Source organism: Lytechinus pictus, chromosome 10 (genome assembly GCF_037042905.1).
Source record: "Lytechinus pictus isolate F3 Inbred chromosome 10, Lp3.0, whole genome shotgun sequence".
NCBI lineage: Eukaryota > Metazoa > Echinodermata > Echinoidea > Temnopleuroida > Toxopneustidae > Lytechinus > Lytechinus pictus.
The window spans coordinates 14491017-14505709 of NC_087254.1; the positions used below are offsets into that span (position 1 = coordinate 14491017).

The window sequence follows — 14693 nt, forward strand, 5'->3', positions numbered from 1 at the left end:
ATTTTGGTCTTGGGGTAAAGATGTGCAAAACAAATTTTTTGTATGTGTTGGAATTGGTGTTGCCATGGTAACAGTGTATTATGGCAAAAATAAGGTAAACATCTTGCAGTTAGAACTACTTCCTCTGTTTTCATCTGATTCTCATGAAATTTGGCACACACATTGGTCCTGAGGTGAAGATGTCTTAGACACATTTTTGTGTGTCTTTCAGAAATCTTGTTGCCATGGTAACAACATATTATATGGTGAAAATTGGGAAAAAACTTACAATTCAAACTGCTTTATCAGTTTTCAATCAATGCACATGAAACTCAGCACACACATTGGTATTGAAGTAAAGATGTACAAGGCACTTTTTGTGTGTGTTTCAGAAATTGTGTTGCCATGGTAACAACATATTATATGGCAAGATTTAGGTAAAAATCTTGTAATTTGAACTACTTCATCAGTTTTGAACCAATTCTCATGAAATTTGGCTCACACATTTGCCTTTGGGTAAAGATGACTGTGCAAGAACCATTTTTTGTGCATTTGTCAGAGAGTGCATTGCCATGGTAACCACATATGATAGCCAGAAATGCAGGAAAACTCATTGTGGATCAAACTACTTCCCCTGATTTTAGTCAGTGCTCATAAAAGTTGGAAGAAATATTAATCTTGGGGTAAAGATTCATATTCAGTGTTAAAGGGGAATCCAGCCTTGGCCCGCATAAAATATTGTGTGGAAAAGGAGAAAAATATGTATGGTGAAAGTTTGAAAGAAATCGGACAAGCAAAATTTATGGTTGCTTATTTGCCCCCGAAACCCCCCCCCCAAATCAGCCGCCTTCGCAATGTAGATTTCAAATTGGCAACTGGGTAAGTAAATTATGACAAGGGGCGAGGCCGCAAGGACAACTTTCCCATCGGCCTTATACTTAATTATCAGGATTTTTGGTTCTCTCCTAAATCCCTATTCCATTGGGGCCGTAATGTGAACCTGGTAGTATATTGTTTTATGTCCTCATGAAAGAATTATATAATTTGTAAAACTTTTGAAAAAGACATTTTAGCCAATTAATTATTCCAGTACATGGAAGAATAGTCCTTGCCTTACATCACTATGACATCACATATGTAGCCAATTTGAAGTCTTCATGGGTATAGTGATTACCAATGTTTACAACTTTTATATATTCACAACTTTCTAATGGTTTGTCCGATATTGTTCAAACTTTGACCTATAAACCTGTCTGATTTTTCCTCTAAAAACAAGTGTTTATTTGGGTTGGATTCCCCTTTAATGTCATATAATAGCGCAGGGTATTAATCACTTTAAATAATATAGGTTCTTTTTGGGGGGCGGAGGAGGTAATTAAAAACTGACAACATAAAAATATAGAAGGTTAAAGGCCATGACCGTTAGGAACTTAAACACTCTTATTAAAAAAAGCACCCCTTCAATTTTTTTTTGGGGGGGGGGGCTTTAGAAAATTGCCACATAAAGAGTAAAAGGATATTATTACGACTAGGAACTTAACCCCCCCCCAAAAAAAAAAAAGGGGGAGAAAAAACCTTTACACTTCAGCGTATTAATTTAAAGCCTAAAACATTCTGCTTTGATAGAAGATCGTTTTATTTTGCTTCTACTCAGTTTTTGTTCATTTCAGTTCCTACTCTGACTTTCTTACATCACTTTTTGCACTTTTGATCTTTCCATACCTTCTTGATTTGTTTCCTCTCTCCACCTCTTTGTCTCCTTCTCTAAGTACATTTTTCTTTGCTATTTTAATCCATTATTATCTAGCAACAATTATTCCATTTTGAATGCTTACCCCTACACCGAAATATAATACCATGACATTCATTTTTTCATAATCTTATAAACTCTATTTTGGCTACACTCTGTCCTGAATAGTACTATTAGCAATATTTAATGTCTAGTTTAAAGAATTGAAGAAATGACTGTCATGATATTATATTTTGGTAAAGGTGCATCAAATTCATATTAACAAGGTTGCAGCATTCAGAATGGAATAACTGTTGCTTGAAAAAATGGATTTAGTTATTTTCCGAAAATCCTCTGTGAAAATTTTAGTTTATCACTGAGTTTTCCCATTCCTGCAGTTACCACCATCTGAAAGGGATATGACTAGAATATGATTATATGTAGAGAAATAAAAGTCATCATTAAATCTTGGCTCAATGAACAGTGAATAAGTTTGTCTTTACTCCAATGGAAAATTATTTGCATTTTTTTTTATGACAGTCAGAGTTTGCATCCGACAATTTTGCTACTGAAACATAATATTCATTTTTTGACAATGGGAGATGTAGGATGTATAAAGCAGGGGCTGTCACAGAAATATACTGAAAAAATAAAATGAAAGAAAATAGAAGGCTAAAATCTATTGCGCACATATGTATATTTTTGATATGGTTTGTTATTGAGTCATGGATTTGCAAGCAAATTTCTAAAACAAGTGCAGAGATTTTTGTTTATATTTATATTTCTATGATTAGTTGCATGATTAAAGGTACACTTTAAAATATGTCAGAAAATATATACTTGGAGAGAGAGTAAAAAAGGAGAGAGGAAACAGAAGGAGATGATGGTATGGTGAAGCTCAAAATCAAGAGTGATGTGATAAAGTTAAAAAGAAAGAGTAGGAACGGAATATGAATAAAAGACTGAGTAGGAGAATATAAATAAACAATGATTAATTGGGTACGTAAACAATTTTTATCAAATCAGAATGCATTAAACTTCAAATGAATGGTCTGAAGTGCAAAGGACTCTTCTTGCCTTTTAAGGTGGGGGGGGGGGCATTATTCTGCTCAAAAAATATATCTGCCCCCTATTCTTTTTTTTTTGGGGGGGTTAAGTTCCTAGTCAAAATCCTTTTACTTTTACGAGGTCAATTTCTAAAGACCCCCCCCCCCCCAAAAAAAAAAAGGAGTAATGTCTCGCTTTAAAAATGCAAAGACCCCTGAGGGGCAAAGGCGTAGACTGGTTTGAGCATGGGGAGGTAGAACTAAAAGTGGTATGGGGAGGGGTGCACATCTTGGGGAGGTGGAACTAAGGTTTGGAAAATCAGCTGTTGAAAGTTGAAGGGGTACACATTTCCATTTTGCTTGCCACTGTTGGAACTCCTCTGCCTCAGCGGAAGGTTTCACATTCACCCAGTGTACCCCCAGCCTATGCCATTGAGGGGGTGCTTCTTTTAAGAGTGTTTATCATTTTTATGTTCCTAATGGCCACCGCCTTTAACCTTCTTTATTTTGATGTCAGATTTTAAGGACCAATCCCGCCCCTCCCCCCAAAACCTAGAAATATTACTGAAGGTGATTCAAACCCCCACACTCTGGCGTGAACATTTTAATGCAGAGAAGACATTTAGAATTTAATATGAATCTTTACCCCAAGATGAATATTTCTTCCAACTTTTATGAGCACTGACTTAAATCAGGGGAAGTAGTTTGATCCACAATGAGTTTTCCTGCATTTCTGGCTATCATATGTGGTTACCATGGCAATGCACTCTCTGACAAATGCACCAAAAAATGGTTCTTGCACAGTCATCTTTACCCCAAGGCAAATGTGTGAGCCAAATTTCATGAGAATTGGTTCAAAACTGATGAAGTAGTTCAAATTACAAGGTTTTTACCTAAATCTTGCCATATAATATGTTGTTACCATGGCAACACAATTTCTGAAACACACCACAAAAAGTGCCTTGTACATCTTTACTTCAATACAAATGTGTGTGCTGAATTGCATGTGAATTGATTGAAAACTGATGAAGCAGTTTGAATTGTAAGTTTGTTCCAATTTTCACCATATAATATGTTGTTACCATGGCAACGAGATTTCTGAAAGACACACAAAAATGTGTCTAAGACATCTTCACCTCAGGACCAATGTGTGTGCCAAATTTCATGAGAATCAGATGAAAACAGAGGAAGTAGTTCTAACTGCAAGATGTTTACCTTATTTTTGCCATAATACACTGTTACCATGGCAACACCAATTCCAACACATACAAAAAATTTGTTTTGCACATCTTTACCCCAAGACCAAAATATGTACATACACACCAACATTCAACCCCCTCCACCGCCACCCTTCGGCTTGTTTAGCTTCTGCATTCAGATATTTGGTGCATTGAGATGTGAGGACAAACAGAACATCTGTTCAAAAAGGGTCTGAATTCAAGAACTAAACCAATGCAAAATAATGCACTGCTATTGAGTTTTGCACTGGCGCTAGTCTATATATCAGACCAATCTAAACTCATAAATTCTGACATTTTCACCCATTTTTTCTCTGTTCCTGCAGCCAGATTTTTTGGAGCATACCCCATTTTTAATTCTTATACATAAACAAAGGTCTGGAGAAAAAATCATGCTTTTGTCCACCGTGTCCACAAGTAGGGCATTTTTGACGGTAACAGACCGGACTAGTAGGGGTGCATTGACGAAAATACGGCACTTGCTATTATGGCGTGCTATATTATGTACGTGTATTCCAACAATTCCGCTTTGGTCTGGTAATAAATTCGCCGCTAATCGAAATCACGATTTTATTTCTTGAAAATCAACCAAATTGATCTTTATTAATCACTACATCGATCTAGGGGTGAACATTGGTGCACAGAAAAGGGGGACGGGGTCTACGATGCCCCGAAAGGTGGGGGTGCATTGACGAAAATACGGCACTTGCTATTATGGCGTGCTATATTATGTACGTGTATTCCTACAATTCCGCTTTGGTCTGGTAATAAATTCGCCGCTAATCGATCACGATTTTATTTCTTGAAAATCAACCAAATTGATCTTTATTAATTACTACATCGATCTAGGGTTGAACATTGGTGCACAGAAAAGGGGGACGGGGTCTACGATGCCCCGAAAGGTGGTGGTGCATTGACGAAAATATAGCGCGTGCTATGTATTATATACGTGTATTGTAACAATTCCACTTTGGTCTGGTAATAAATTCGCCGCTAATCGAAATCACGATTTTATTTTTTGAAAATCAACTAAATTGATCTTTATTAATCACTTCATCGATCTAGGGGTGAACATTGGTGCACAGAAAAGGGGGACGGGGTCTACGATGCCCCGAAAGGTGGGGGTGCATTGACGAAAAAAAACGGCACTTGCTATTTTGGCGTGCTATATTATGTACGTGTATTCCAACAATTCCGCTTTGGTCTGGTAATAAATTCGCCGCTAATCGAAATCACGATTTTATTTCTTGAAAATCAACCAAAATTGATCTTTATTAATCACATCATCGATCTAGGGGTGAACATTTTTGCACAGAAAAGGGGGACGGGGTCTACGATGCCCCGAAATGCAGGGGGTGTAATTTTTATTGAGAATTTGATATCGATATGTCTTCATGAATATTCATTAGGTGGGCTGATGATATCATATCGGTTATCCCCACTCGTTCTTTTGTATTTTATTATATGATTTTCTACCACTTTATTTTTACCTGGGACTAAAACAGTTGGAACTGATCCAGTACTTCAGTTATTTGTTGTTGCAACTTCTTTCATCATAATACTAATATAGACATCATTTACAAAAGAGTCAAATTTACAAAAGAGAATTTTGAGGTCAGCAGTATTTTGTGAAAATAAAATGCACGCAGTCATGACTATCCATTTGAAGTTATCATGATGTCGTGTTCCAACTTTCGTTTCGCTTATAAAATGTTCTTACATGAAGGCGTTTTTTTAAATCACGTAATGTCTCTTATATTAAAATAATATCCATGAATTAATGAACAAATGCATTAAATTTTGTTTGATACAATATTTTTTATTCTAGGGGGAGGAAATTTGAATATTCATAAATTCATATGATTAAAAAAGATGGAATATACAGGAGAGATTACTTTTCTCCAATGAATGTTAAAGAAGAAATTTAAGGCACATAGAACTGGCCGAAATGCGGATCTTTAGAATATCATAACTCTGTTATCCTTGTCCGATTTTGTTTACATTTTACCAAATTTGTTTGATTCTTCTTGATCTCAATTACTTTCAGCTGCACTCATGCCATGTCATATAGAAACATACTCCCTTTAATTCTTAATATATTCAAATGTTATACAAATCAGTCATATACTAATATTTGAAGCAATCATATTGTGGAATAGTGCATTATTGAAATTCCATATTTTCAGCCATCTGTAAGTTTGGATAACTATGCCTTTTATCTAAATACCATTTTCGTGCGCATTATGACAATCTTCGAGACGTTTGAATTTAAGCTGTATTTAGGGTCTGCAACTATTAGACTACGCACACGGTGTAGGGCGGTTTGTATCGCGATAGCTCTGTGCGCTGGGTTTGTGCGCTGGCTTGCTTCAATATATTCTGTGCGCTGGGTTTGTGCGCTGGCTTCAGCCTGGTCATGTAACTTTTCTTACTGTTCAGAATCGATTGCCTCTCTCTGTGTTTGTTTGGTCTAACGTTAGATTGGATCTATTTTTTTTCTTCAGTTATCGAGTTTGGTGTTTGTAGGCATTAAATGAAGTGAAAAGTTACAGAAACAAACAACCTAAAATTGTATTCCACAGCAAGACTAGACATGCTAGACTAGTATGTGAATGGGGTGTCTGGAGAAAAAAATAATTTTTCTTATTTCAAGAAAATATGACATTTTCTTTGTGAATTTGAAGAGAAATGACCTTCAGACTGACAGAAATGTAACATTTTTGAAAAAAATCCAATTATTGGCTGCAAAAAAGAAGAATGAAATTAGGTAAATTTTCAGCATTTCTCTGCCATAGACTGTGTAGTTAAGAAATGGACACACACAAATCCAAATTTTTAGCTTCCGAGAGCTGTTATAAATTTATTATTAATGCCAAAAACTTGTCCATAAAGAGTCCAATAGGATTTTTTATGCTCTATCTGATGGTATGATTTTTATAAAGATTTGGAAACCAGATCACAATGAAAAATTGCGACAAAGTGAAAAAATTGTGCAAAACAGAAATTTTCATTTTCCCATAGAAAACGCATGGAGAAATGGCAATCTCAACACACACAAAAATAAGGGTTTGCAATTTATCTCTAAATCCTTATTTAAAATGATCATATAAACTTGTCCTTACTGTCAAAAGAAGCCCCTGAATTTTCTCTTTCCATACATGCCAAACACAAGTTAATAATCAATTCAGATCACATTTTTCTAGTAGCCTGAACTTCCCCGAAAAAATGTGCCATATTTTCCCCTAAATTAGCCTGTTTTATGCTGACACTTTTCAGTGTGGCTTCAGACACCCTAGTCATGTAGAAGAACTGGGACCCATAAACTTGTTATACTTATAAATTATTTTAAGTTATTTACAAGCATAATGTTTCCACTTCTTTTTTAAATATTTGCAGCACAATGACCCTGATGCAGGAATATGGATGGTAGGTATTAATTCCCCTCATTCTTCTCACTATATTTCCTCTTTGTTATTTCTTTCAATGGAAAACCAATATGATATTTTGACAATTATATAATTTCAAAGTTCATGTGATAGGTTAACAAAAAGGAACATGATTAATTTGCTTGGTTATAGCAAAAGCATTGGCATTCTAAATTTGTGCTGAATGTATTTTTTTTCTAATGAGTTAACCTGATCAGTAAAGAGATTTGGTATTATTTAAGAGCTAAACTCCCATATTCATATTGTTGAGATTTGTTTACTAGTCTTTTGTTAAATTCAAAAGTTTTGATTTGAAATATTTCATGTATCGATATATTATTTGTCCATTATTAATCAGTGTACTCATATACATGCATGTTCTGTTTGTAACTTGGGATATGGGTTTTATCCTCTGTATTTCTTTGCAATTTCTTTAGTAATTTTTTTGTGTGTGTTTATGTAATTTGCATGTAATATTTTGATGAATTTGCAAATATCACTTGAATTGAATCGATGATTATTTTTTCTAGCTGGCCTATGGCATTCCAGCATTTCTCTGTGTAGCACAGTGTGTGAAGCCAAGTATATCAGGTAATGGAGATTACTCATATGAGAGGTATATTTTTGGATTGCCTACATAAATACAATGGTAATAATAGATGGAAATTATAGTGTTAGCTTTTCCATGAACTTTATATTAAACTGATGTATTCAATCTTTGTGAAATGATATCTTTGACACCTTAAGCTTATCACAGTACACAGTTTTTATCATTTAATCATCGTTTGCTAATTTCAAGATGAATTTGTTATGGGAATAAATAGTTTGTTAACATGACCCCAGTTATATGCATTTCCTTGAATATCAATATGTCATGATTTTTTTTAAATCTTGTTTTGTATTGCCCTGTGTTTATTATTTGTAATTGTATTATTTCTAACCCTATATTTCCTGACATTTCTTCTCTAGAAAATGTAGTATGGCGTTACATGACGGTGTTTCATCTGGTGCTATGTGCCTGTGGTGAGGGGTATATTCTATCTCACAGCTACCTGTCCAGTGGGGCCGCTGGTAAACATGCCCAGCAGTGGTTCGAAAGAGAAGAAGCCAGGTAAGGATCAATTTATTGGGGATTATAACCTCATCCAGCATGAATGGATTTTGAAGATTTCTCTGGATCATAAATGATGCTTAGTTTCAAACACCCGCACCTCCTTGTCAGTAATACATCTATATGTCAAACAGAAGTATACCAAATGTTTTTACCATTTCAAATTCCATGCATGAGAAATATCGACAAAGTTGTATTTAGATTGTCAACATATTTTCTTCTATATTTATTGATAATTATACCAAAATAAGAATGCACTCTATATATAACATGTAGACATTTTTCTAAAATGTTAGTGTATCATATAAAGTTACATGCATGACTAATTATCTGATACATATTTTTTGTCATTGACTCAAATTTCATTTCATCACAACCATTTATCTTTCCTATTGGAGTAATAATTTCTCAAATAGCATATTATCTGCACTATTAGGGTCTAAATTAGATTGTTATACCAGTATTATCATGTTTTTAAAAAGAGTAAAGAAAACAAATAATTGTTATAGTATAATTAAAAATTTCCCTTTTTGTAATATGAATTAGGGTGTTGATTTTTTATTGGTACCTGTACTATGCAGTGGCGGATCCAGGGGTAGGCACAGCTGGCCCTTGCCCATTCCCCCTTGTGAGAGCCATAATCAAAATTTATAATGTAAATACACAGTTTTTACATAAGTGTGCCCCCCCCCCCCCCCTCTTTACACAGAACCTTTTTTTTGGGGGGGGGGTTCGCTTGTCAAATTTTCTGCAAACAAAAGTGACCTTCAATTTTAGGTGAAAACTTTTTTTTTTGCTTGTCAAATTTTCATTGGGAAAATGTGCCCCCCCTTAAGAAAATCATGGATCCGCCCCTGGTACTGCCCTAATGAAATTTCCTTCATTATCTCCATTTTGCACATCAATATTTCTTTGTTCACCTTTTGGTTCTGTTTTGAATGCTATACTGCTGTTGTATTACATCAAGTAATTAATTGTGCTGTATCTTTCAGGGAATTTGCAGGGCTTCTATTGGTCTGTATATGGCTAACCTTATGTATTCTACAAACAAAGTAAGCAGAAAGAGATATTCAATCTTAATAAATTATGAATATTTTTTGTAGAGTAGGATTGTCTTATGAATTTACCTTACAGATATTTCGTGCATTTAATATGGAGGTTATTTATTTGTTTATATATCTATTTTTCTGTGTATCTATTCATTTATCTTTATTTTATATCCATTTATATATATTTTTTTTTTGGAGGGTTATGGTGAGACAGGTTTATATTGTCTGAATATAGCAAGCACAAAATCAACGAATCTCAAAACTTAGTTTATATCTTTCAAAGAAAAGATTTAGTGGATTCAGGTATCAAGTTTTATGTTACAATAACAGTCAGTATTTATAGAAAAATAATAAATTCTATTAAGTACATATGTGGTATGGCTAGAATGGTTACCTTTTAAACTTGATGAGAAATCATATAAAAGAATGATTGAATTATCATGACTATTTTTTAACATATTTATTTCTTTGCATTTCAGGACAAATAGAATGACAAGCCCTCCTCGGTTGGTGGTTTGGCTGGCTCTCCTCCTGATTATAACACCATTCATCCTATGGGCTTCTATCAACTTCAACAGACATTATGATGAGATTCAACCAGACCATTGCAAAGGATCACTGAAGATGCCCAGCTTTCAAATGTGACACGAGTTCTTGTGAAGAATAAGGAAGGCTTATCTGGTGGAAGCTCTCACAGTTAATTATTAAACCATTCTATTGTTGTTTTTATGGTTCCATGTCATTTGCTCCAGCGACAATTGCTCCGCTGTAAATTCCACTCACCAACAGAATTACCAACTTCAACCCTCTATTTGACATTATATCCTATTCTAAATCTAACACAGGGTGCTACATAAGCACTCGCCCGATTGCCCAGGGCAAGTAACAGTTAGAGTCGGGCAAGTGTTTTGAAGTAAAGACCAAAACTACTTGCCCGAATCGGGCAAGCAAAATTCTCACAGTAGAATGACCAAAATTATGGTCGATATGATACATTGACCCTAATTTTGGTCATGGCAGGCAAGATAAAAACACTTTGAAAAAAGAAAAGCAAGAACAAGTTAGATCAGTTCATGTCAAAAGAGAGAAAAAGGTCAATGGTTTATAAAACCGCAAAACTTTCTTTTGAAGAGGTAAATCTTTTTTTTCAAGGATTTTTTCGGGCAAGTGAAATAGATTTTGGGCAAGTACATGTATATTCCAACTATTTAAAAATTAACTTGCCCAACTGGGCAAGTGCTTCTAAAAAGTTATGTAGCACCCTGCCTAACATAAAACCCTATTGCAGCCTCAGCCCTATATCTTAGATGAAATAAAGCCCGAAGCAATTGTCGCAGCAGCAAATTTTGTGTCACCATTTTTTATATAACACCACTTGTAACAGTGGAATAGTGAAATATACAGCAGGTCTGCAGATATAATAACATATCAATCAAGGTTCACATGGCATTACAAATGAGTGGAATATGAAGTGCTAAAATATGAGCCCACAAATATTGACTTTTCTTGAAGTTTCACGAAGTGTGACAGTTTTTTTTATCCAATATAATTGTATATGTGGCAAATGATATTCATGGAAATATGCTGATGCATATATGATTAGAGCACATTGCTCTCAGAATGTGCGTTAATGTCAAATATGGCAGTATATTACAACGTTGGCTAATATGATAAACAATGACTGAAAGATGGAAGATGGCTTGCCATACTTCAATCTGTTTTAAAATTATGTGTAACTTTACTAGTTGCTATTAAATGAAAGAGCCCTGAAGATCAAGTCTAACTCGGCATGAGGGACTCGGACAGGGAAATATAGGTAAAATGTGAGAGTGGTAAATACTATGACCAAGAAAATATATAGATTTGTTTGAAGAATGGGGAATATCAGAAATCTAATAGAGCTGATAAGATGAATGTGAGATTTCAAAGGAAAAAAAAAAGAAATATGTGTTAGGTAGTTTCAAATAAATGCAAGTAGAGGTGATTTTTTGCAAAACAATGTGGCAATTATTTTTATGGTTTGTATTAAATCTATCTTACATCATCTCTTGGAAGTCTTTTTTTTTTCTACATGAAAAAATGCTGGGTCTGCTCAAGTGCCAAGTTAGTCAGATCCATTTCTTAATAATATTTCATCTCTTAAAACCCACCCAAATACCAAACGGAGAAGTCTACCATGCAGCTGGTCTGTATGAAAAGTAAATGGTGCTATGAAAGTGTGACAATTATTTGTATTCTATTGATGATATATGATCGATGCATTTTTCTTATGTTAAATTATGAGTACTTATTAACATAAAAAGCGGCTAATTGAGAAATTGACTTTACCCATTTCAGGGCGCTGGGAGCAATTTATAGAAGGGGGTGCTGGGGTCTTTGTTCAGAAAAAAGACAAGCAAAAAAAAACCCCAAAAACCCAAATATTTCACTCGCAAGATGGGGATTTTGAAAGGGGAAAATTTTGCAAGCAAAAAAAAAGATTATTGCAAATCTCTGTCATGTAGGAGCAATAATCCCATTATAATTTTTTTTCTGCTTGTAAACCTGATTTTCAGGGGGTGATGCCTATGGTATTACAATAAACAAATATATCAGGCTTTGAGAAAGTATAGTGGAATTATTTATCCGAGGTTGATCTGGCAATTACTATTTTTCCCGAGGGGCGAAGCCCCGAGGGAAATATAGTAGTTTTGCCAGTCCAACCGAGGATTAATAATTCCCACTATGCTTTCGAATGAAACGCCTGGTATATTTGTTTTATATCCTACTTTTAATAATTTACAACCAAAATCTATGCGTTGAGCTTGCTAAGTCCGGTTACTTGCGTTGAATTACCTTCTTTTCTCTGAGCCACCGCGCTCAGCAGAACGCAGATTAGTGCCTGCGCCGACGCATCACGGGACTTGCCCGGGAGAGAGAGCTCGCTGGCCGGTGCGCCCGAGAGTTTAGCTAAATATCCAGATTTCTGAAATAATGACGTCAGAATATTGGTATAGCGAAAAATATATCGAGGTCTGACGTCACGCAACATCATAGTTGAAATATAGATGGTCACGTGATGCTATTTGAACCAATCACTATACAGGATTCAATCTATGTAGGATATAATTAATAACATATGCAGCACCTCCTTGAAAAAAAATCTTCCTAGGGCCATGACCCATCTGCAAACCTGTGATGTAATAAACAGTGAAAATCAGCTGTCTTTTGTACATTTACCATGATGATGATTCTCACTTTCTAATGCTACAGTCACACCATCAAAATTAATCCAAACCAACCAATGGTATGTCATTCAAAATAATGTTACAGCTTGAATCGGTCCGGAGACTGTTTCGTTGGTGTGACTATGCACTATTAAAGGAATGCACAAAGCACAGTGGATCAACAGGTGTCTGAAGTGTCATAAATCTAGCTATCAACAATAACTGAGAGTTCTCAGATGTAGCGCAAGGCGTGAATTCACCATTCATTTTGAGCACTGAACTAGAAATTCTACTTCTTGTTCAGTGATGCGTGACGCAACAACTTCCGGTCTACTCGTCCCATAGCTGGTGCTAATCTAGTCGCATCCACTTTTGCACCTGCTTTATGCAATGCGTTCTCAATCTTGTCTTACATTTGGAGGAGAAATCATTGTAAGACTTGCTACTTTTGTTATCCTTGCTGTATACTATTCTTATCTTCAAGCTACCAGAAGTTACTGGGTCAAGAAGTATACGTCATGAGCTGCATCCGGGGACTTATTATGATAGATGGCTATTCTAATTTCTAAGTTATACCTAGAAATAACATGTTATTGTCAATAGCAAGAATTTAATTGAAAATGCGCCATGAATGTACACTTTAAAATTTAAATATAATATTTAAAATAAATTTGTCATCAGTTATCTGTATGCAATGAACAGGGATCACCTGGGCCACCCAGTACTTGGACCAGCTTTGTGCATACATGTTCCAATGGGATCGTCTAAGAAATGTTTCAAGAGGGGGGGGGGGGGGCATTGTGGTCTAGTGGTTATGGCTCTTGTCTTTCAATCTGAAGGACATGGGTTTGATTCCCAACAAGAAATTTAGCTATATTTTTATGCACTCAACCCAGGTGAGGTGAAAGGGTACCCGGTAGGAAGATATTCCTTGAATGCCTGAGCGCCTGTAGGCAGCACGGCTAAAGCCGGGGTGGTAATAACAACATTATTGTAATGTGCAATTGAGTATATACATTGTACATATAGAAATTACGCAACATTAATGTACAATTATTATTATTATAATGTATTATATTTTGAAGGACCAAACGTGAATGCATCAATGACCAAGCACTGCCTAATATCATGTAAGTCTAGAGAAAGATATTGAGATCAGAAATATATGACCAATTGTCCTTTTTTTATGCAAAATGAAAATAGCTTTCTTGCCATTCATTCCAAACATCTCTAAAATGTTTTTGATATTGTCCAATAAAAATGTTGAAACCAAAGTTTTCTCAACAGTATTTGGAAGTGGTCTAATTTTGCTGCTTACAAGAAACTGTACAAATAGAGATAATGTTTGTTATATATTTAATTAATATGATTCTCAATATTTAACCACAGGGATACCAATTCTCAGTACATGTATATGGAAACAAGTATATATACATTGTTTATTATATCATGACTTGAAAATTTGATGTGATATCAACAAAAATGCATGGATGTCTAAATATATAAATTCCTTTTTTTTCTATATTATTTTCTTGACTAGTGAAAATTGTGCAAAAAACAATTTACCTGGTTATGAAAAATGTAAAGCATGTATCTTAATATGTTTTGCAGTGTATTCCAAGAGTCACAACTTTGGCAGCACTTGCTACCAGGATTATACAGTATATATGCCCTATGAAAATTTGATGTCACTTATAAATGGCAAAAATAGAACACCATTTACTTAGTAAAGACAAGTTTCACACATTTTTTTTTAAATTCAGTTGCCCTCTTTGTTCATGAATTGAGATGAGCATGTGATTAAATTTCCAAGTATTTTTAATTATTCAGCATGATTTTGTTGTTATTTACATGTACAATGAGGGATGATATAAATGATCTAAATAATGGCTAAATAATGGACAGGTGAA

The 14693-nt window shown here is 34.9% G+C and overlaps 1 protein-coding gene across 1 annotated transcript; it reads left to right on the forward strand.

Annotated features, from left to right (window-relative positions):
• Positions 1 to 6409: 6409 nt before the first annotated feature.
• On the forward strand, positions 6410 to 14608 carry LOC129269149 (transmembrane protein 220-like). The gene is made up of 6 exons (XM_064105394.1): positions 6410 to 6609; positions 7280 to 7418; positions 7948 to 8008; positions 8387 to 8528; positions 9521 to 9580; positions 10057 to 14608. The coding sequence occupies exons 2-6, from the start codon at positions 7416 to 7418 to the stop codon at positions 10220 to 10222; spliced, it is 432 nt and encodes a 143-aa protein (XP_063961464.1). The 5' UTR covers positions 6410 to 6609; positions 7280 to 7415; the 3' UTR covers positions 10223 to 14608.
• The last annotated feature ends 85 nt before the right edge of the window (positions 14609 to 14693 follow it).

What these genes read in the sequence shown, in the direction of transcription:
- LOC129269149 (XM_064105394.1), top strand. An exon ending in TTCGAAAGAGAAGAAGCCAG is followed by an intron (nt 8,529 to 9,520) that starts GTAAGGATCAAT and finishes TGTATCTTTCAG; the next exon opens with GGAATTTGCAGGGCTTCTAT. An exon ending in TTATGTATTCTACAAACAAA is followed by an intron (nt 9,581 to 10,056) that starts GTAAGCAGAAAG and finishes TTTGCATTTCAG; the next exon opens with GACAAATAGAATGACAAGCC.